Here is a 22,156-nt window from a genome sequence, read left to right on the forward strand (position 1 = left end):
CCCTCATGTGATGTGGCTTCTCCATCTTCTCTGACCCCCTCATGCCTTCTTTGCCTGAGGGTCTGAGATGTGGATGTTGCTTCAACTTTTCTCCTTCCCAGCCTCACGTTCCTCACTTCCATGTCCTAAATTCTTGTCTGAAGGGCAGTGGCCTATTGATAAGCCAGCTTTCCAAAAAATAACAAGAGTGGCTCTAGTAATAATAATAATAATAAAATGTTACAAATAATAGATTTGTAACATTTGCCAATTTCCATGGTGTAACTACTCCTCCATGGCCAATTTCAAGCTACCAACAGGAAGTCACTGAACCCAGAGGTGGGAGGAACCGGGATGAGCCAACTCAAGAGGGCTCTCACCCAGGGCTGAACTCTAACATCACTTGTTCATTCATTCATTCAACCATTTGGCCAAGAAATGAATACTGAGGGTCTACCTTGTGCCAGGCACTGTGCTGGTCTCCAGCGATGTCTGATGAGCCAGATCAATGTTGCTCCTATCAAAGCTCACAGCCGTTCATTTTCCAAGAATCACACAAATACAGTAAACATTGCAAGTGCCATTGAGGGCTGATTCATGGTGCCGTGTATAGAACTAACCGAGTTTGGGAGGTCAGAGAGGGCTTCCTTCAGAAGATGACAATTGGGCTGAAGAATGAGATGAAGACACTTAACTGAGCGAAGGAGGGAGGGAAAGAGGTTATGTGCCAAGCCACCAAAGAGTAATAATTCCTGGAGAATGTGTGGCCAACCAAGGGACCCGCTGACTAATGAGGTGGAGGGTGACTGAGATGATCCGATGGGGAGGCCAGCCTTCTCCTAAAGAAAGTGAACTCCACAGACCCCGTCAGCACAGACCCCTGTTTGGAGTTAACCTTTTGGCAGAGAATCTGGGCATGCATTGAGCGGCCCTTCTATCAGCACTCTCTGGTCCAACACTCTCAGGGTGCAATCCCTACAGATGCCATCCATTCCATGAACCCCAGAAGCCAGGCCCTGGTGACTCCAAACCTAGGTTCTGGCTCCATTAACATGGCTCATGCCCTCTCTCTTCCTCTGTCTTCCTCCCCTCTCTCTCCCTGCACCTAATCCCCATCTTCCAGCCACACAAGAACACATCAGCAACCATTCTCTAACAAGAGAATCACAGATATTCTCGGGGAGGGCAGCCTTTGGCTTCACTTCAGTTCAACTGTTTCAGGAAGAAAAAGGAGGAAGAAATCTAAAACATTAATTGCACTATTAAGTGTGGGATAGAAACAATGGTAGTTAATTATAGATGCTTTTTTATGCTCCGATCACTCAAAGGGAATCCTCCAGACACCTTTTATTCTTTTCTGTTTCTCCCCCTGAGCTCAGGGTCCTCCTGCAGTGTGGGTGGTTTCCCTGATTCTCCAAAATGTATTTACCACCTATCATCCTCAGGTGGGGGTAATTAACAATTTGCCTACTCCGAGGATCCTCATTGGACCAGGGATGCTGGCTCAGGAGTTGAGCCCAGGCCTTCCTGAGCCTCTGCCTGTCTGCCACTCTTGTGCCCTCATCAACAGGAAGGAAGGAACCCAGGTTCGGAATTCTCCATTTAACTGGAAAGAGCCCAGCCTTGCTATTCAAACTCCCCAGGACTTTGGTGGGAACAGCATCTTTAAAATTCATTTCCTCTTTCGATGGATATTTATTTAGTGCCTGTTAGCTATCAGGCTCTGTGCAAGACCCTGAAGATGAAGCCTGATTTAGTCCTTCCTTCGTGGATTTATAAACCTCTAAATTCCTTCTAACTCAATACCTAGTGATTTATTAGTGATATATTCTCTCTCTCTCTCTCTCTCTCTCTCTCACACACACACACACACACACACACACTAGAATGAAAGCTTCATGATAGCTACATGTCTATATTTTTCAGCTCATATAACAACTATGCCCGGCACATGAGTTAGCACCCAAGAAACATTTGATGAATGAATGAACGATCATATATGGGGGCCATGCTTGGCAAACCAAGGTTCTCAAGACTGGGATTGATCAACCAAGCAACAAACTAACAAAACTAACCAACTGTGTTAGCTCATGACTAGTTGCTCTGGAGGGTTTAATAAAGAGGTCAGTATGTTGCTAGACTCGGGCTTCTAGTGTCCCTGAAACCATCAGAGATCAAGAGAGTAAGTTCTCTCCCACTACTTTTCAGGGATATTGGTTCTTGCCCAAAAGCCCCAGTCTAGCATCTTCCCTCCTTTCTACATTTCCCATTTTCCTCTCCATCCTCTTCTCCCCAGAGCCGTCAAGTTCTCAGCCAAGCTCATGGGACAAGCAATGGCCAAGAGGGTCAAGGCGACCATCCTTTATGCCACAGAAACGGGCAAGTCACAGGCTTATGCTAAAACCTTGTGCGAGATCTTCAAACATGCCTTTGATGCCAAGGTGGGTAGGAGGTAGTGCCAGCTCCCTGGCCCGTCATGGTGAACACAGTTGGGAAGGGAAGGAGGGAGGTCAACAGAGAAGAACCTTTGAGAATGAATGAAAGCACATCTCGAGGTGCCCTTCGGCATGCACATGCATATTTGCATAAATTGCAGGGGACTTTGAGGCCCATCTTCCCATGTCCTTCCAGGAGAGTCCAGGAATCACAAAATGAAACCCCATCTCAGAGCCAAATCTTAGAGGGTTTATGAGAAAACGTTCTGGGGTGAGTTTGGAAAGCTCTGCATTAAACACAGTTCAATCTCAGAGCCTTCAATTAGAAAGTCCATACAGTTGACCCTTGTACAACATGGGGGTCGAGGTGCTGAAAATCTGCATATATCTTTCGACTCTCCCCAAACTTAACTACTAAAATAGTCTCTTGCTGACCAGAAGCCTTAATGATAACATGTTGATTAACACCTGTTTTGTATGTTGTGTGTATTATATACTCTATTCTTACAGTGAAGGAACCTAGAGAAAATGTTATTAAGAAAACGAGAAGGAAGAGAAAATGCATTGACAGTACTGTACCGTATTTATTGGGAAAAACGCACGTATAAGTGGACCCACGCAGTTCAAACCCATGTTGTTCAAGGTCTACTGTATTCTAATCCAAATGAAAAGGGGTTGGAATATAAGCATGTTAGTTCATGGCTCACTTATTTTCAAGGAGCCTCTCAAGGGACTGGGTTTCCCCAGAACCTACTTAGAGAAACGTTGCTCAAGACATGCTAGGTTATAGGTCAATAATCTTCCTTACAACAGGAATCTCAGACTTATTTGGCCCAGGTCCCATGCTGGTGGAGGGAGGATTAGCAAGGAGTCTAAGCAGACCTGGTCAGAGCCAGCTGGGCCATTCCCAGCCTAAATGTGGTCAAGAAGATTCCAGGATCAGTTAGGCATAAGCCCAAGGATCTCAATCAAGATCTGTCTCTGTCAGCGGCCAACCCCTTCCACCATCGCTCCCAGGTTCTTTATGGTTCTTATGGTCCTTCAGGCCACGGTGACCATAGAGAGGCCCCACACAGCCAAAAAAAAACGTCTAGTTCTACCCACTTGAGCCCATTGAAATAGTGACACCCAGAACTTTTGGTTCTTCTTCCAAAGGAGATGGCTCAAGGTGACTCATCTTTTTCCTCTGTCTCTCTTCTCCTTCCCCCATCACTTTTTGTTCTCTCTTACCTCTTCTCCTTGTCACGTTCTCCCTTCCTCTCCCCCCTTCCTTCATCCTCACCCTCCTAGGTGATGTCCATGGAAGAATATGACATTGTACATCTGGAACATGAAACTCTCGTCCTCGTGGTTACCAGCACTTTTGGCAATGGAGACCCCCCTGAGAATGGGGAGGTAAGATGACCTTCACCTGTTCTATCATGTTCTCCATCGGGATGGGGGCGGGAGGAAGGGCAGCAGGTACACCTGCCAGTCAACATCAAATCCTCCCAGGGCCTTGAAAGCCCATGACTTCAATTTGGATCCAAGTTCCACAAAGATTGGACAATTCTGAGACCTCAGTCTCATGATGTCTACTGATGAGTCAATCCTCAGCGAAAATGTTCCCTCCTGAGTGAGCTGCCGTGCTTTGGAACGGAATCCCCAATCAGGACTTTGACATCCCCTGCTCCAGATAAGAGAAGCAGGGTTGGTATTTTTATAAAGAGAAAGCCACAGTGGGGATTTGTGTGCTGGGGGAAGTAGGTCCACACCTGGAGTCATTTCATCGGCGTGTCCTTCCACGTGTACCCGCCCATGTGGAAGACACAGCTGCCCAGCTCAAACCCCTGATTGTCCCTAGCATCCTGGCCTCCAGAGGCTTCAGGCATGTGCCTGATGTGTCAGCCAGGACCCCGGACGCCCAACCCTGTTCCGGGTTTCTAAGTCCCACTCCATGTTTCAGTCATCTCTTTTGGCTTCCAGAAATTCGGCTGCGCTTTGATGGAAATGAGGCACCCCAACTCTGTGCACGAGGAAAGGAAGTAAGTGAATGACCCTCCAGGGTCGCATCACATAATTGGGGTGGGGGGGTAACTGAAGATTGTCTTTTGGCATCTGGGGTTTACGTTTGAGTGCGGGCTGGTTTTTGTGACTTAAGGTCCCCTTGTGAGCAGTGTTAGCTGGTGGGTGTCTGGGGCTCACTAGGGGCTCATGTTCTGGCTCCTTGGGTGACTTTACTGCCCCATGCCTCAGTTTCTTTTTCCATCAAATAGGACTTGTTATACCTGCCTTAACTTCTTAACTTGTAAGAACCAAGGGAGAAAATAGATGTGGGCGCCTTTTGAAAACTCAGAACCCCCTAAGTGTAGACACTGGTTCTTATTATCTCTCCACTTTGGAAACATACATTTGAAATCAGCGAAAATGAGTTTCTTTCCCCAGAACTGTTCCATGGGATGCTCCTGGTAGAGTTCTAGCTAGTATAGAGGTTGAGTTCCGAAGATGAGATACCTCCTAAGGCAAACAAACAAAAAAAACAAAAAGAAAACAACAACAAAAAAAACTGTAGCCAAAAGATGTTTGTGGTGAAATTGCGTCCCAATGCAGGGTTGGGTTCTAAAGAGATTTCATAAAGTGGTCTGTCATCACGAGTACCCTTGCAAAGCCGTAATTCCCGCATAAAGCAGAGAACATAAAGCATGTGCATGCTGAGCTCTCTTTCAAGGAGCCCGATATGGCGTCTCCTCCAGCACGGAGCAGAGCAAATGCCTTAGCTGACTGGTGTTTAGAGACCCTGGTCCACAGAAAACCTCTCCTGGTTTTCTCCTTAGCAAAGCACCTGTTGCCGAGCTCACATACGTTCCATTCCCAAGGGATAGCTGCGTCCCTCCTGCTTAGCCACCTTTGTCCTTGCTCTCCCTGCCCCTCTCCTTTCCAGGTGACCATCACAGGCTCCCCCTCACCCCTCCTTCAGGGAGAGAGAGGGCACCATCCGTTCTCCCCTCTAGGTACCCGGAACCCTTGCGTTTCTTTCCCCGTAAAGGGCCTCCCCTCCCCCAAGGTGACCCAGGAGTCCGTGGTCTGGCTGCAGCCCGTGACAGCCAGCAGAGGTAGAGTGTGTGTGTGCTGTGTACATGGGCGTGTGTGCCCTGTGTTCATGTATGCATGCGGGAGGGGTGTGCCCAATGCCCAAGCATCCAAGGCCACACCTGCATCTCAAGGAGACCTGAGTCCTAACCCAGGCTGTGCCACTAACTCACCACGCAACCTTGAGCAAGGCATTTGACCTCTCTGGGCCTCAGTCTTTCTCATCTGCCAAATGGGGAGAAACCGTCTCTGCCCCAGCCATCTCTGGGAGTGGCTGAGAGGATCAAAGGATAAAAACAAAGAGGAAAGCGGTTGGAAAAACCTCAAACCTCATACAAATACATGTGCCGTTATTTTTAACCCACAAGCATTAACCATCCCTCCCACACTAACAACACAGCCACCCCCCTGATATGTTGCATGACTTATTTGCAGAAATGACTCAATGTGAGACTATTTTAGGGCAGAAAATACACTTACATATATTTAGAACTTTCCTGATGCTGGAACGAAAACTTTGAAGAACGTCCAGCTCAGAAGCCCTGCCTGCCAGAACACGCAGTGTCTTTTTTTGTCTTTTGCACTCGGATTTGTTTGCGGGGGTCGTTTTGGTTTGTTTTGGGTGTTGGGCTTTTGTTGGGGGGGGTGTTTTGTTTTCTGGTCTTGGGATTTTGTTTTGTTTTATGTTTTGTTTGTTTGTTGTTGTTTTTCTTTGCCTGAAAACAACACTTCCCACTTTTGGAGGAGAAGAGGGAGACTGGATCTTTCTTTGAAGTCTCAAGGCTCCCGAGCCTCTCATGATGAGGTCTGCGTCCCAGTGACATCTTCCTTCCCCTTCAATCCCCTTCAGAAGAGTTTGATAAAAAATTCAATGTCTTTTCATGCCATGTCTCAGTGCTAGAACGTTTTCCACATTTCCTTGAAATGGGAAATATGAGAGTTCCTTGAAACATGCAAGGTCCATAACTTGATGGAGAGAGAGCATTGAATGGGAGTTGTCTGGCACAATCCAGGAAAACTTTCTAGGGTGGTGTAACTGTTCCACAACTGTACTATCCAATATGGCAGCCACTAGCCACATGTGGCTCCTGAGCACTTAACACATGACTAGTACAAGCGAGGAACAGAAGACTTAACTGTGTTTCTTTTGAATCTATTGAACTTTATGTTTCAGTAAATACCCAGAGCTACCATAGCGGGCAGCACAAGTTAGTTCTTAGCTGACTGGCTAAGACTGACTTAGCTCCTGGCTACTCAGACTGAGGTCTGGGGACTGGCAACATTGGCATCTCTTGGGTACTTCTTAGAAATGCAGAACCTCACACCCTGCCCAGATACACTGAATCAGAATCTGCCCTTTAGCAGCATCCCAGAAGGATTTGTGTGCTCATCACAATTTGGCAAGCCAAGAAGTGTGGTCTAATGGTTAGGGGATGGTCTGTTCTATTTGTGACTTTTTTTTTCCCATTAAATCATTTTTACCATCTTGCTCTCAAGATTCCTGAGTCGAGTGGGGTCAGAAACCTTTTAAATACAAGTAGTGTCATGTGCAGATGACTAGCTATCATCATGGTGGATGAAGGTAAGTTGATCCATTCTGGAAGAGTCCATAGAAGCCTTATGGTCTCAAAAAAAAGAAGAAGAAGAAGAAGAAGAAGAAGAAGAAGAAGAAGACGACGACTTATGGTCTCAACATGCGAGAGAAAGTCCTAGAAACAGGACTGGTCATTTGAAGATCCTTTGGGGTGCCGACCTCAGCAAGGGATTCCAAGTCAGGACTCACAGGCTCTCTTCTGTTTTGGCAGGAGCTACAAGGTCCGATTCAATAGCGTTTCCTCATATTCTGACTCCCATAAATCATCAGGTGACGGGCCAGACCTCAGAGACAACTTCGAGAGTGCTGGACCCCTGGCAAACGTGAGGTGAGCAAGGATTGAGGGCATCAGGGAAGACATCTTGGTGGGCTGGATTCAGTTGCAAAGTGAGCTTTTTGTTAGGGGGTCTCCCTCCTATTTCCAACCTCCTTTTGAATAACCAGCTGTATTGTCATTGTCTGGTGACTCCTCCCGACTGTTTAAGCACACTAGCTGGGCTCTCCTGTCACCTCTTCCTACACATACTCTCAGAGCTCCATCGCCCAAATCTCAACCCATCATCCTGTGTGCTGAAGGTTGTTAGTCCCTAGAAATTACTCAATGAGCTACGCTTCCCCGTGATATGTTTTACACCTGATAGAAGCTTCTGGAGGTACCCCTGCCATGTGCCAGTGGCTCTCAACCCTGCACACACATCAAAATCATCTGGAGATGTTTGCAGTATACAAGTAACCAAGCCCCATTTCCAGAGATTCTGATGTAGTTCATCTAGAATTGGGCCCAAGTATTGCCTTTTACTTTCATAGTTTCCCAAGTGACTCTAATGTGCGGTCAGATGCAAAAAACATGGACTCAACCCCATGTTTACCAAAGTACAGGGGTCACATACAAAGAGGTCATTTTAGGTGGGACACAGACAGATATTTTGTATTTCAACAGTTGTGAATTCATTTCGACGAGAAAGAAGGAAACCTGGATGTCACATCCTTGGTTTTGCCGATGTTAGTTAACATAAGGCTAATGTAAGCCGAACATCTGGGCCTGGCTGCAAATCTTCCTGAACTTTGCTAAACGAAGCTTCTCATACCTGCTCACGGCAATGCTTGGTAGATGAATTCACATCACAGGAGTCCTAGATATTGAAGTTTTATGTCCAGCGGTGCCCTTTTTTTTTTTTATTTTCAGTGTTCCAAGATTCATTGTTTATGGACCACACCCAGTGCTCCATGCAATACGTGCCCTCCATAATACCCACCACCAGGCCCTCTCAACCCCCCCACCCCCCTCCAAAACCCTCAATTTGTTTCTCGGAGTCCACAGTCTCTCATGGTTCGTCTCCCCCTCCGATTTCCCCCAATTCACTTTTCTTTTCCTTCTCCTAATGTCCTCTGTGTTATTCCTTATGTTCCACAAGTAAGTGAAACCGTGTGATAATTGACTCTCTCTGCTTGACTTATTTCACTCAGCATAATCTCCTTCAGTCCCATCTATGTTGATACAAAAGTTGGGAATTCATCGTTTCTAATGGATGCATAATACTCCATTGTATATATGGACCACATCTTCTTTATCCATTCATCTGTTGAAGGGCATCTTGGCTCTTTCCACAGTTTGACAATTGTGGCCATTGCTGCTATAAACATTGGGGTACATATGGCCCTTCTTTTCAGTACATCTGTATCTTTGGAGTAAATACCCAGTAGTGCAATTGCAGGATCATAGGATAGCTCTATTTTTAATTTCTTAAGGAATCTCTACATTGTTTTCCAGAGTGACTGCACCAACTTGCATCCCCACCAACAGTGTAAGAGGGTTCCCCTTCCTCCACATCCCTTCCAACACTTGTTTACTGTCTTCTTAATTCTGGCCATTCTAACTGGTGTAAGGTGGTATCTCAATGTGGTTTTGATTTGAATCTCCCTGATGGCTAATGATGAACATTTTTTCATGTGTCTGTTAGCCATTTGTATGTCTTCTTTGGAGAACTGTCTGTTCATGTCTTCTGCACATTTTTTGACATGATTATCTATTTTGTGTGTGTTGAGTTTGAGGAGTTCTTTATAGATCGTGGATATCAGCCCTTTGTCTGTAGCAGTGCCCTTTTTAATAGATTTTATTTTCTTTAGAGCAGCTTTAGGTTCCCAGCAAAACTGAGAGGAAGATACAGCAATTTCCCTTGTGCTCCCTTCCCAGCCGCTAACAAAAACAGCCTCCCCCCCACCACTACCATCTCCATCCAGAGTAGTACATTGGTATAATGGGTGAAACTACACCAACACATCATGAGTACACAAAATGCATAATTTGTACAAGGGTTCACCCTTGGTATTATTCATTCCACAGGGTTTGACATCAGTGCATTGTTTTAGTTTTGACATTGAACATCGGTTTTGTACTTTGACGGCCAGACCCACTTTTCCCATATTAAATCTATCATGGCTTAGGGCAGGCATTGGCAGGCTGCAGCCTGCAGGTGCGTTCAGCCGGGCCATTGTGGACTCTTCCACAACCTGTGAGCTGGGAATGGTTTTTCGAGTGGAACATTTGCAACTCACTCGATGATAGGAAACATTACCGTTGAATCCCAATGAAGCAAAACGCTATCCCTCCCCCTCAAAAATGAGGGGGAGGGATACTTATGAGGATAGATCCTCATAAGTAGACATAGTACTAAAACACGATCCTCAGTAAGTGTAATAAAAATGTTTTTTAACTTTTATTGTCAATAAAAATGTGCAGGAATTTGTTTTCTGTCTGTTACATAAGTATCTACATGATAGCTTCGATTTTGCTTCTTGGCCTAGAAACCTAAAAATATTTACTCTCTGGCCCCATGTATAAGCAGTTTGCTAGTTCCTGGTTTGGAGGCTTACAATAGGAAGTTTGAAATCATGAGGTGAAGATCGTGGTGGAAACGTGAGCCTAGGAAGTAACTGGGCTGCAGGTCCTCAGGTGTACCAGGAAATATACTAATGAATGAATCACCTGAGCCATCTGTTAGTGAACACAGGTGGGTTTGATAAGCTAGTGAGTACAAATTAAAAGCAAGTTAAACAGCAGTAATAAGGAAACAATAGTATCACTGGAAGTCGGTATGGCAGATGCCATGAACATGAATATTGCATGTTTGAGGAACAAGTGCCATAACCACAAGTCATGACTGATGCTAGGAATTTCCGATCCCCACTGGGCTGAAGCTAAGGGGCATGGCTTGGGGCAAAAGTGCTCCTCCCCAGATGTTAACCTCTGCTAACCCTCACTTGATCTGTGAGACGCCTGGACCCATCTCAAGTGCATTCTCCAATGACAGAATGGGAGTCCCTTCCCAGCTTCCCCTCCTCCTTCCCCGCATCCCCCATCTCAATCTTTAGCCAAATTGACCCCTTCATCCTAAACAAAGAGATTCAGACCCAGAGCCAGAGCCACCGTGAAATAATTTACAGAGCCCCACATCTGGGCTTGTGCGAGATGATAGTCTGCAGCAGAAAACTCCAACCCGGGAAAAAAGTGGGGTGCAGTGTTCCTGTCCCACTTACCAACCTGTCGCTCCGGTCCCAGTGAGGTCCAGACCCACAGCCAGGACCGAGCCCTGTAAGTGTGACATAAAGTGTCTCTAGGACAGCGAACTAGCAAGAGTGGCTGTCTGAGACACAGCCCTTCCCTTCTCATACTCAAGTCAAGGCAGCCCACCTTAACAGAGAGGAAAATCTCTTTAATTGGACCCCCACTGATTCAAACACCCACGTTTTTATTGGTATCTAGGCAAAGAGGGTTTGCAACACAAATGAATTTCTTTTTTTTTTTTTTTTAAGATTTTTATTTATTTATTTGACAGAGATCACCAGTAGGCAGAGAGGCAGGCAGAGAGAGAGGAGGAAGCAGGCTCCCCACCGAGCAGAGATCCCGATGCGGAGCTCGATCCCAGGACCCCAGAATCACGACCTGAGCCGAAGGCAGAGGCTTTAACCCACTGAGCCACCCAGGCACCCCAACAACGCAAATGAATTTCATAGACATCCCAAGAGGTGGAGCTGGCATATTGATAAACCTTTCATCCCCTTTTAGAAGAACCTGTTTACCCACCAACGTTTGATGTGGGGTTTTTTTTTTAAGTTTTTGTTTTTAATTCCAGTTTGTTAACATACAACATTTGATGTGTTAATGACAAGTCCTTCTGATCCCCATATATATATATATATATATATATATATATATATATATATATATGGGACCCTGAGGACTGCTGTATTATGATTTTCATTACCTTTGTACTTAAAACTCATCTGGTTGTGTCCATGATAGAATTCAAGCCTTCCCAAAAAAGTAGACTAATTTCTGTGGCTTAGAAAGTGACGCATGAGAAGTAAACCTATGGTTCTGGGTCATCACTATCCCTAACTCATCCTCCTTAGGACCACTGGGAATTTTCTCCTGGGGATGGTCACAGCTAACAGAGAACTAGAAAGAGATAAGAAGAGGCCCCAGGGGCTCCCAGGTTTTAAAATGGCCTTTCCGGGGCACCTGGGTGGCTCAGTGGGTTAAAGCCTCTGCCTTCAGCTCAGGTCATTGTCCCGGGGTCCTGGGATGGAGCCCCACATCGGGCTCTCTACTCGGCAGGGAGCCTGTTTCCCTTCCTCTCTCTCTGCCTGCCTCTCTGCCTACTTGTGATCTCTGTCTGTCAAATAAATAAATAAAATCTTAAAAAAAAAAAAAAAGAAAGAAAGAAAGAAAGAAAGAAAACTTTCTTCAGCTACTCCAGCCTAGAGAGTTCTCTTTCTCCTTAAAATAAATAAATAAATAAATAAAAATAAAATGGCCTTCCCCAGGTGGGCTTAAGGACATCTGATCACCATGGGCTAAACACAGTCCTTCTAGAGATAACCAAATGTCTTAGTCTGCTCAGGCTGCCATAACCAAAATACTAGACTGTATGGCTTCAACAACAGATACTTATTTTCTCACAGTTCTAGAGGCTGGAAGTCCAAGATCAAGGTGCCAGTAGGATTGGTTTCTGGTGAGGCCTCTTTTCCTGGCTTGCAGATGGCCACCATCTTGCTGTGCCCTCACATGGCCTCTCTTTTCTCCACCGTCAGAGTGAGAGAGTGCTATCAGTATCTCTTCTGCTTCTTCTAAGCACACTGGTCCTATTGGACTAGGGCCCAACCTTATGACACCATTTAACCTCAGTTACCACCTTAAAGGTGCCATCTCCAAATACAACCACAATTGGGGGTTAAGATTTCAACATATGAATTTGGGGAGGGGGATACAGTGTCCATGATACCAGATACCCTCTCACGCCCCACAGTCCCCTAACACGGACCTTTTGTTGTCTCCTTGGCAGGTTCTCTGTGTTTGGCCTTGGCTCCCGGGCTTACCCTCACTTCTGCGCCTTTGGACATGCCGTGGACACCCTCTTGGAGGAGCTGGGAGGAGAGAGAATCCTGAAGATGAGGGAAGGGGATGAGCTCTGTGGGCAAGAAGAGGCTTTCAGGACCTGGGCCAAGAAGGTCTTCAAGGTAACCACCGGCCCAGATCTCAGAGACCTAAGGGGAGAATTCACGACCCACCCTCAAGAACTCCAAAGACAGAGTACCGACACCATCAGAAATAGAAGAAACTTGAGAGAACCCCCAGTATTTCCCTCATGTATCCAGCCAGGATACAGCTGTCAACAACTCAGATGGGTTTAGATGGTCTTAAAACACACATTCTCCACCCAGAATCTAACCCCCTGCATTATGGTTAGAGACTTAATCTATAAAAAGAAAATTATAGTCTTGGGATTTCAGAGCTGGGAGGAATCCATCCCTCCCTTGCATTTGGTAGACAGGTAGGCCAAAAACATAAAGTTGGGTAGCCACACCGGGGGCCATGCCTCATCCTGGAGCTCAGGTCTCCGATTTGTCTACTTGGACAAGCTTTTCCCTCTTGTGCTAGATCTTCGCTGACCAATATGGGAGCCAATAGCCCTGTGTGCTATTATTTTTTTTTAAGATTTTATTTATTTGACAGAGAGTAGGCAGAGAGGCAGGAAGAGAGAGAGGAGGAAGCAGGCTTCCCACCGAGCAGAGAGCCCAATGCGGGGCTCAATCCCAGAACACTGGGATCACGACCCGAGCCAAAGGCAGGGGCTTTAACCCACTGAGCCACCCAGGCGCCCCAACCCGTGTGCAATTTAAATGTCAGTATTCATGAATTCACATTCAACAGGATGAATGAACAAGTGAACATGGTATGTCTAGATAATGGAATATGATTCAGCCATGAAAAGAATGAAACATTGACACCTGCTACACCACAGATGAGCCTTGCAAACCTGCAGAGTGAAAGGGGACAGGCACAAAAGGTCTATGCTCCCATTTATAGGAAATGTCCAGGACAGGCAAATGCATACAGAGATTAGATTTCTGGTTGCCTAGGCTCTGGAGGAATGGAAAATGGAATGATTACTGATGGGTACAGGGCTTCTCCTGGGAGGACGAGAATGTTCCGGAACTGGATATCAGTGGTGGTTGCACTCTCTCTCCACACACTAAAAACCATGGAATTGTACACTTTAGTACATTTTAAAATGATGAATTTTATATTGCATGAAAAATGTCTGTGTGTATATACATAGAAATAATTAAATGTTTAATTATAATAGAAAATACTGTATATTAGGACAGAAATATTATATATCACATATTTGCATAAATATATTTATCTTACATAAAATAATTACTTATATATTTTATACACATAATGGATGTATAAAATTTTAATCATTTTTAATTAGTTTTTAATTCTATTTAGTATCTATATTAAATAGATTCTACTTAAAGAGCCCATTCCTTGGCTGCATATTTTACATACTCAGTAGTCCCAAGAAGCTAGTGGTCATCCCAGGAGACAGCACAGAACATTCCTATCATGATAGAACATCCTATTGGATGGCGTGATTCTAGACATATGAGGTCACAGGAGAATAATGAACAATGGCCTAGCTGCATGGGGGACATGATTCGATTGGCTATCCTGGAAAAAACAAAGAGCCACGGATGCCGACCCCCTACCTCCACCTGCTCCTTCCTCCACGCCAGAATGTGTGGAGCCACATCTCAAGCCGCCACAGGAGAAAGGACACCAGGCAACCTCCTGTCACTCCTTTGGCACTTCCCACCCTGCATGCAGAAGCAGATAGAGAGAAAAAGGGAAAACTGAGGCCCTGAGCTATCTGGATATCTGTGGGGGGAGGCTGTGTCCATCAGCCTGTTTCTGCATTTCTCCCTAGACAAGGAAAATGGCGATAACTTCTTCTGTTACCTTGAGGTCACTATGGTTCTTGACTTCGATCAGCCCACTTTGAGCACCCCAGAAGCAGGGCCTGTTACTAAGCCACTGTACCCTTTAGCTATCATCCCCCTACACCCCATCCATCCTCCCACCAAACTCCTGGTCCTGGCAACCACTAACTGACTTTCTATCTCCGTAGCTTTGCCTCTCCTGGACGTTTCCTGTGAATGAAATCCTATAGTATGTGGTCTTTTCAAACTGGCTCATTTCGCACATTTTTAAGGTTCATCCACATTGTATTTATCAGTACTTCATTGATTTTTACGGCCACACAATCCTCTATTGTATGTATGTATCATATTTTGTTTGTCCATTCATCAGTTGACGGATGTTTAGATTTTCTGAAAATCGACACAAGGCCAAAAAGTGGTTAAAGCTACCCTTAAAAACCTCTTGAACTGGGTCACCTGGGTGGGTCAGTCAGTAAGCATCTGACTCTCGGTGGTGTCTCAGGTCATGATTTCAGGGTCATGGGACAGACCCCACATCAGGCTCTGCACTCAGCATGGAGTCTGCTTGAGATTCTCTCTCTCCTCCTCCCTCTGCCTCTCCCCGCCCTGCTCACATGCTCTGTCTCCCTAAAACAAAACAAAAACACTCTTGAATTATCCATGGCTTTTTTCCCAAAAACCTGAATTCCAAATGGTAATTCTTAGGATTACTAAAGTCAGAGAACTTATGAACTTGGCAAAAAAAAAAAAAAAAAAAAAAAAAGAATAGAAATAGAAAAAAAGTAATAATTTATAGGGAGATGTTCAAACGTTCAATATGTTCTGCTTTTAATGTGTTTAAATCTTTAGAATAAGATAGCTAGGGTGTTCTAAGGGGTCTATTTTCTTTTCTTTTAAAGACAACTTATTTTTTAAAGATTTTTAGTTATTTGAAAGAGAGAGCACATGTGAGAGAGAGCACAAGTAGGGGAGAGGGCCAGGAGGAAAGAGAAAAGCAGACTCCCTACTGAGCGAGGAGCCAGACACAAGGCTCAGTCCCAGGACCCTGGGATCATGACCTGAGCTTGAGTCAGATGCTTAACTGACTGATTCACCCAGGTGCCCCAATTTTATTACTTGTTTGAGAGAGAGAGAACACAAGTGGAGGGTGGGGGCAGGGAGAGGGAGAAGCAGGCTCCCTGCTGAGTGCAGAGCCTGATGCTGGACTTGATCCCAGGACCCTAAGATCATGACCTGAGCCAAAGACAGATGCTTAATTGACCAAGTCACCCAAGTGCCCCTAAGGTGTTTATTTTCTTGCTTAATGTTAGGCCTCTACAAATATTGGTTTTAGGAATAAATGACATAAAAGTTACATATTAAGTAGAGGGTAAATCTTTTTTTTTAAAAGATTTTTATTTATTTATTTGACAGACAAGAGATCACAAGTAGGCAGAGAGGCAGGCAGAGAGGGGTGGGGGGAAGCAGGCTTCCTACTGAGCAGAGAGCCCTGATGCTGGTCTCAATCCCAGGACCCTGAGATCATGACCTGAGCCAAAGGCAGAGGCCCAACCCACGGAGCCACCCAGGCACCCCTAGAGGTTAAATCTTAAAGTCACAGCATTCAAAAAATATAGGATGGATTAGTGGATAGACTGATGGCTGGCCGGTACGTGGTGGGATGGATAGATGGGTGGATGGGTGGGTGAGTGGATAGAAAGAAGGAAGGAAGGGAAGGTATAGATGGAAGAATGGAAGGATGGATGGACAGATGGACAGATGGAAGGAAGGAGGGAAGGAAAGACGGATGAATGGATGGATGGATAGAAGGAAATAAGAAAGGGAAAAGGGGGGAAGGAAGGGAGAGGAGAAGAGAAGGAGGGCAGGTAGGGGGAGGAATGGAGGAATAGAGGGATGAATGGATGGATGGGTAAATGGATGGATGGATGGATGGATGGATGGATGGATAGTTGGATGGATGGATGGATGGATGGTTGATTGGTTAGATGAATGGATAATTGGATGGATGGATGGATGGTTAGATGAATGGATGGATGGATGGATGGATGGATGGATGGATGGTTGGATGGATGGATAGTTGGATGGATGGATGGATGGATAGATGGATGGATACATGCCATGCCTGGGAGGTCACTGAGAGCCCTGCATGTGCCACAGGCAGCCTGTGATGTGTTTTGTGTGGGAGACGATGTCAACATCGAGAAGGCCAACAACTCCCTCATCAGCAATGACCGCAGCTGGAAGAGGAACAAGTTCCGCCTCACCTACGTGGCCGAAGCTCCAGAACTTACACAAGGTACCTCTCCACGACCTCTGGGGGGCATGCAGGGCCCCCCATGCATGTGGGTTGGGGGAGAAAGGAGCCCTCACCCCCCGAAAGGTGCCACAAGAAGCTGGGTGTCATGGCTTCCATCTCTCTTCAGGCCAGTCCTCTGGAAATAAATACATGACCAGTGCCCCACACCCAGCCGACCTGCGCCTGGATGTTTCTCCCTCCAGCAGTGCAGCGCCATTACCCTGAAACTCTTCTTCTCAGCTCCGCTCAACTAGATTTGCCTTCCCTTCTCCATTATCCACAGCCCTCCCCCCAACCCACCCAACTTCTTCTCTTTCATCTCTTCGCCTCACTCCAGAGGGGGCAGTGCAAGGGTGAAGAGAGGGTCAGGAGAAGCAGGAGCCTTTGTACTGGCCATGCTTTAACCCCATCTCAGGGAGACTGTCATTGTTCTCACCGCAGGTCTATCCAATGTCCACAAAAAGCGTGTCTCGGCTGCTCGACTCCTCAGCCGTCAGAACCTTCAGAGCCCTAAATCCAGGTAGGAACACCTTGCTTGGCTTGGGGTTCCCCATCTGTGCTCCACATGCCCCCCCCCCACCCTCGGGGAGGAGCCCTGGTTGTCTCGGAGGTCTGGCTTCCCATGACCGTCCCAAGTGCCACTGAGATGCCCCTGCCGCTTTGTAGCATCAAGGTTTTCCCGCCTTCCCTTTGCCAAGCCCCCTAGAGGGACCACAAGAGGACAGATCATCGTGGAAAGCAGAAAGAGAAAGGTTGTATGAGGAATTTTAATCTAGACCACACCCTTGTCAAACTGCTAATGTTCATTGTACCAGAGCATCCTAGCCAGAGAATATTTCCTCCTTGTGGGTAATTCTTCTCTAGAGTCCCAAAAACTGGCTACCCAGATACTGCTTAAATTCCTTTGGGATGACGGGAGGTTCATTACCTCACCAGACAGCCCACTCTGTGTTTCAGAGTCCCAATTGTTAGACATGATCTTGCTGTTGCTGTAACCAAAGGGCCTCTTCCTAGCTCTCCGCATTGATCTCAGTTATCCTCAGGTGACACCCAAAACAAACTCCGTTCTTCCAAATGAGAGACCTACTGATAGCCAAGGACAAGGACCAGTCTCTCCTGGATTTTGATTTCTTCAAATTGTGCTTCCTAAGACCAGGTTTCCCAAGCCTTTCGCCCTAGTAAAAGGACGCGCTCTTGTCCTGCTGCCTGTCCTTCTCAGACCTGATCACAGCATACAGAAAACCTGTCATAGCTACCACGTGCACTGGGGCCATTAAAGCCCCCGGACCTGAGCAGGAAACACTGATGCCGCCCGAGATCATGGGTTTTGTCCTGGTGGCCATGCCGCTCTCCCATTTAACTTACACCCTTGCTGCTGTGGTCAAAGTCAGTGAGCCAAGTCTCTCCGTCCCTTGACTTCTGTAAATAAGATTTTTGGCCTTAATGAAGTCCTTTGCATTGATCCCTAGAGAATGGCATCTTTTTCACGTCCTGGTTATAGCCCATGTTGAGCTTTTGAAATCTTGATTCTTTAGTACAGAGAGTGGGCTCGCGAGCTGGACAGGCCTGGGTTCTGACCCCTGTTCTGTCGCACACCAGCTGTGTGACCGCGGGCCTGTCACATAGGTCCTCCGAGCCCCGTCTCCTTATGCAGAGCAAGAAGGGTAGCTCTACACATTGCTGACATTTCTCTAGTGTTTTCTGTGTGCCGAGCCCTGTTTTGTATCTCTCTCTGAGGAATCTCCCAGAACTCTTAACCAGCCCAGGAAGTTGAGACTATTATCATCGAAGTTTTGGTTTTGGTCCCCCCCACCCCGCCCTGCTAAAGATCAATTTATTTATTTTAGGCAGGGAGGGGCAGAAGGAGAGGGAGCGAGAGAATCTCAAGCAGACTGTCCACTGAGTTTAGAGCCTGATGTGGGGGTGATCCCACATTGATCCCACAACCATGACCTGAGCTGAAATCAAGAGTCAGTCGCTCAACTGACTGACCACCCAGGCGCCCCCATCATCAATGTTTTAAATATGAAAAGTGACAAGTAGATAATGCAAGTGACTTTATCAAGGTCACAGACTCAGTTCTCCAACTCCAAAGTCAGCGTGCTGAATGGTTACCCAGGTGTCCTCAAGACCATTGCAAGGCTGCTGTGTTAACGACGAGGTACACAAGGCAATTAGTGTCTCATACCTTCCCGTTACTCTTCCTTATCTGTCCCAGCTTCAAACACCTACAAATTTAGTATGCATGCTTTCTGCGTGGACTTCAGACCTCTGATGGAGTTATCAGCAGGATGAAGCCCCCAAGCTCTCATGTACTCTCTTAGATCCTCCAACATTAAAGAAACGGGTTGGGAAATTAAACCCTTTGAATAATTTGTTATATGCAACATTCAGGAACATAGGGATCTCTGATACAGAGAGGGACCTTGTGTTTGAAATACACATCCTTACTTCCTGTTTCTGCCCTGTGGAAAGGGATGACTTCAGTAGCATGGAAGAGACTAAGAACCCATTGGAAATTTCCTTCGGCAACAAACTGTGAAAGACCAAATCACAAAAATTACTCCCTAAACCGTGGTACATAAAAAGCAAGGTCCTTTGCAAATGTTCTGATGCTGACTTGGACCAAAGTCCCAGAATAACCCCCACTCACCTCTGGAAAGGGCAAGCTCACTCTATGCTGAGTGACTTAGAAGAGACTGTTTCAACAGGGTTAGGGATGAGAAACTTGTATGAAAATCAGTCGTGAATTAGCACAAAAAGGATCAAGTTGTGTGTAGGTAGCTCTCTCCCTTTGGAAGCACACTCTGGAGCATGACCTATTTTCAGGCTTACTGTCATCTCCAGCTTTGTAAGTTGTTGGTTTGTTTTAAGGGATAATCGAGTAAAAAAAAAAAAAAAAGCATCATATGCTTCCGTTTTCCCCCACCCAAGTCGGCCCAAAATCAGGCTGTTTGGGCCAGGAGGCCATAAGTGAGATGTCACAAATTACTCCCCGCCTCCCAGATCCTTAATTGCAAGCAAAGTGCTTACAAGGAAGTAAACAACCTCCTGAGGGTGATCCTTGAACAACCAAAGATAAAAGTGACCACAGTTATTGCCTGGCCAGGAAATACATTCTCTAGGTACACCAATTAACAAACAATACAGCAGGAAGTATAATGGAGCGGTAATGGGTGCGGTGAGTCCTGCATTTCAGAAGAAGGAGAAGTGCATGGTAGGCTTTAGAAAGGGAATGAGAGGAGGGACATCTAGGCAGAGGCTGGCAGGAGTATGGGTGCAGAAGGGGTCCTGAGTGTTGGGGCATTGTGGACAGTGGTGGGATATTACAATGGACAGTTCTTGGTGGGGAAACTCTGGATTCTTACTGCTCCCTGGATGAAATTGCTTCTCTCCAGTCTTTCCCATTTCAACAGAAATCATCAACAGTTGTCTTAAGCCAAAACCTCAAGCATCTTCCTTGCCTCCTCTCCCTTCCTTACACTGCATGTCCAGCCCTCATCTTGTCCTCTGGGATTTGACTTTCAACTTCATCTCATACCTACAGCTGCTGCCTTGAACAAATCCATGTTCATTGATGCTATGAGTGGCTACAGTAGGCACTTACTTGTCTCCTTGTTTTTTGGCTTTTCTCTCAAAGATCCATTTCCAAGTAGTAGCTAGACCAATCTTGGAAAAACATAAATTGAATCCTGTCACTCCACAGCTTCATACCCTCCACTGGCTTCCCACTGGATTGAAACCTCCAAACTTCTCGCCATGACAGGTCATGATGAAGTCCTCATGATCTGGCCTCTGGCCACCATTTTGATCTCCTTCTTCAGCCCTGCCCCCCCATCTGTGTTGACCACTCTCCAAACATTCCAGCCTTGTTTCCCTTCTCCATATATGCTACACCTTTTCTTACCCCAGGGCCTTTGCACGTGCAAACACTCTTCCCAAACAAGTCTTTGCATGTCCCCTTTTTCTCATTGTTCAGATCTCTCCTCAAATGTCACATCACCTCAGAGGCTCCCTGACCATCCTATCTGATGATTACTCGGCCTGCTGCCCCCAACCCATCAACACCCACCCATCCTTCTGGGACCTCTTTAAGTTGCTCCTCAGTGAAACTAGGACAGTCAATGAGAATGGGACCCCAGACCCATCACTGTCTCACCAGTGCCTAGAATAATGCCCAATACTCACTACAAATTTGCTGAATGAATGAAACTTACAATGTTTACTCTTTTCATTAAAGAATGAGCATTGGCTATTTTTTTTTCCATTTGATGCTGAACATTAGCAGACTCTTGTTTCATCCGTGAACCTGTTATTGAGCCACTGCCAAGCATACATGCGTGTGCGTATGTGTGTCTGTGTCTGTCTGTTATGCTTCTGGAGTCTGGGATGGAGAGGCCCCAATGACTGCTGTCTTCCCACACTGCCCTTTTTGCCCTTTCTCCTTCTTCCCATCCTTCTCAATGACCTTAATGTGTCCCAAGCTTAAACACACACACACACACACACAAAACTAACTTACAAAATTCTATACTTACAAACCCCCAGCAGAACTGAGACAACTGGTCTCCAAGTTAGTGCTACTGAGAAAGGGTGAGGGGAATCTGCTTCCCCCACAAGGCTTCAAAGACTAGCCCATCGGGGTGCTCCAAGGCCATACAGTCATTAATCCCTGGGAGGTCTCAGCAAGCCATGCCTGATCAGAGGCTTGCAACATCCCCTTGGTTAAATTCCCAGCACCGGCAGAGCCTGGGGCACCTGGCTTATCTGCCAGCTGCCTCCCCATTCCTGCCGCTTGTCTGCCTGACCACCGTGTATGTCATGTTCAAGAGAACTTGGGGGAAATGGCTGTGAGCATGAGCCAGCTCAGCAAGTTCGGGTCTTCCACGTTTCTATTTTGTACCGGCCAGAAGAACGGAGGCAAATATACTTCTGAAAGAAATCATGATGATCTGGGAGAAAGTGGGAATTGATGTGGGGCCCTTTCAAAGGCTTCCTGTGGTTGGCGCAGGAGGCTCCTTAATTAGCATTCCCACAGCGCCCCCTTCTGGCTGTCAGCCTCTGCTAAATTCCAACCCTGGCGCTGGCGGGAGCTGACGGTCGTCATTGCTCTCCAGGAACCAGGAATCCGCATGAGCTCAGATCAGAATCAGTCGTGTAAGTCTGCATAATTGACAAGATGGGTGCCCCAGAGACAGCAAAATCTGTCCAGGAAAGGAGAATGGGACCCCAGGCCTTGACACCACCATTCCCAATGTCAGCCACCAATTTTCCCACCATACGAAGGACAGGGGTGCCTTGCCTTGCTTCGAGAAAATACTTGCAAAAAAGAAAATGTGCTAGCACAACTATTTTTAATAACGGTGGCTATTTGCAGCACAAAAGGGTTCTTGGGTGTGCCAGAGACTCCTTTATATAGCGAGTCCCATTGGTCTATTCAAGTGTTGATTTACATACCATGGAGAACGTAGAAACTTCATGTTGGATATGAAG

General features: G+C 46.2%; 1 protein-coding gene across 2 annotated transcripts in view; it reads left to right on the forward strand.

The window, feature by feature from the left end:
• The window catches only part of NOS1 (nitric oxide synthase 1), an 82,961-nt gene that overhangs the window by 47,049 nt on the left and 13,756 nt on the right, over positions 1 to 22,156 (forward strand). Inside the window, exons 13-20 of one of the 2 annotated variants that reach the window (XM_032876188.1) lie at positions 2,276 to 2,420; positions 3,705 to 3,809; positions 4,380 to 4,438; positions 5,405 to 5,506; positions 7,289 to 7,405; positions 12,423 to 12,597; positions 16,525 to 16,663; positions 17,105 to 17,183. In XM_032876188.1, coding sequence (XP_032732079.1) covers positions 2,276 to 2,420; positions 3,705 to 3,809; positions 4,380 to 4,438; positions 5,405 to 5,506; positions 7,289 to 7,405; positions 12,423 to 12,597; positions 16,525 to 16,663; positions 17,105 to 17,183 — 921 coding nt within the window. The remainder of the gene's footprint in view (positions 1 to 2,275; positions 2,421 to 3,704; positions 3,810 to 4,379; positions 4,439 to 5,404; positions 5,507 to 7,288; positions 7,406 to 12,422; positions 12,598 to 16,524; positions 16,664 to 17,104; positions 17,184 to 22,156) is intronic. The other variant, XM_032876189.1, reaches the window with a different exon arrangement.

This window comes from Lontra canadensis, unplaced genomic scaffold, assembly GCF_010015895.1.
Source record: "Lontra canadensis isolate GAN:19392208 unplaced genomic scaffold, GSC_riverotter_1.0 scaffold58, whole genome shotgun sequence".
Lineage (NCBI taxonomy): Eukaryota > Metazoa > Chordata > Mammalia > Carnivora > Mustelidae > Lontra > Lontra canadensis.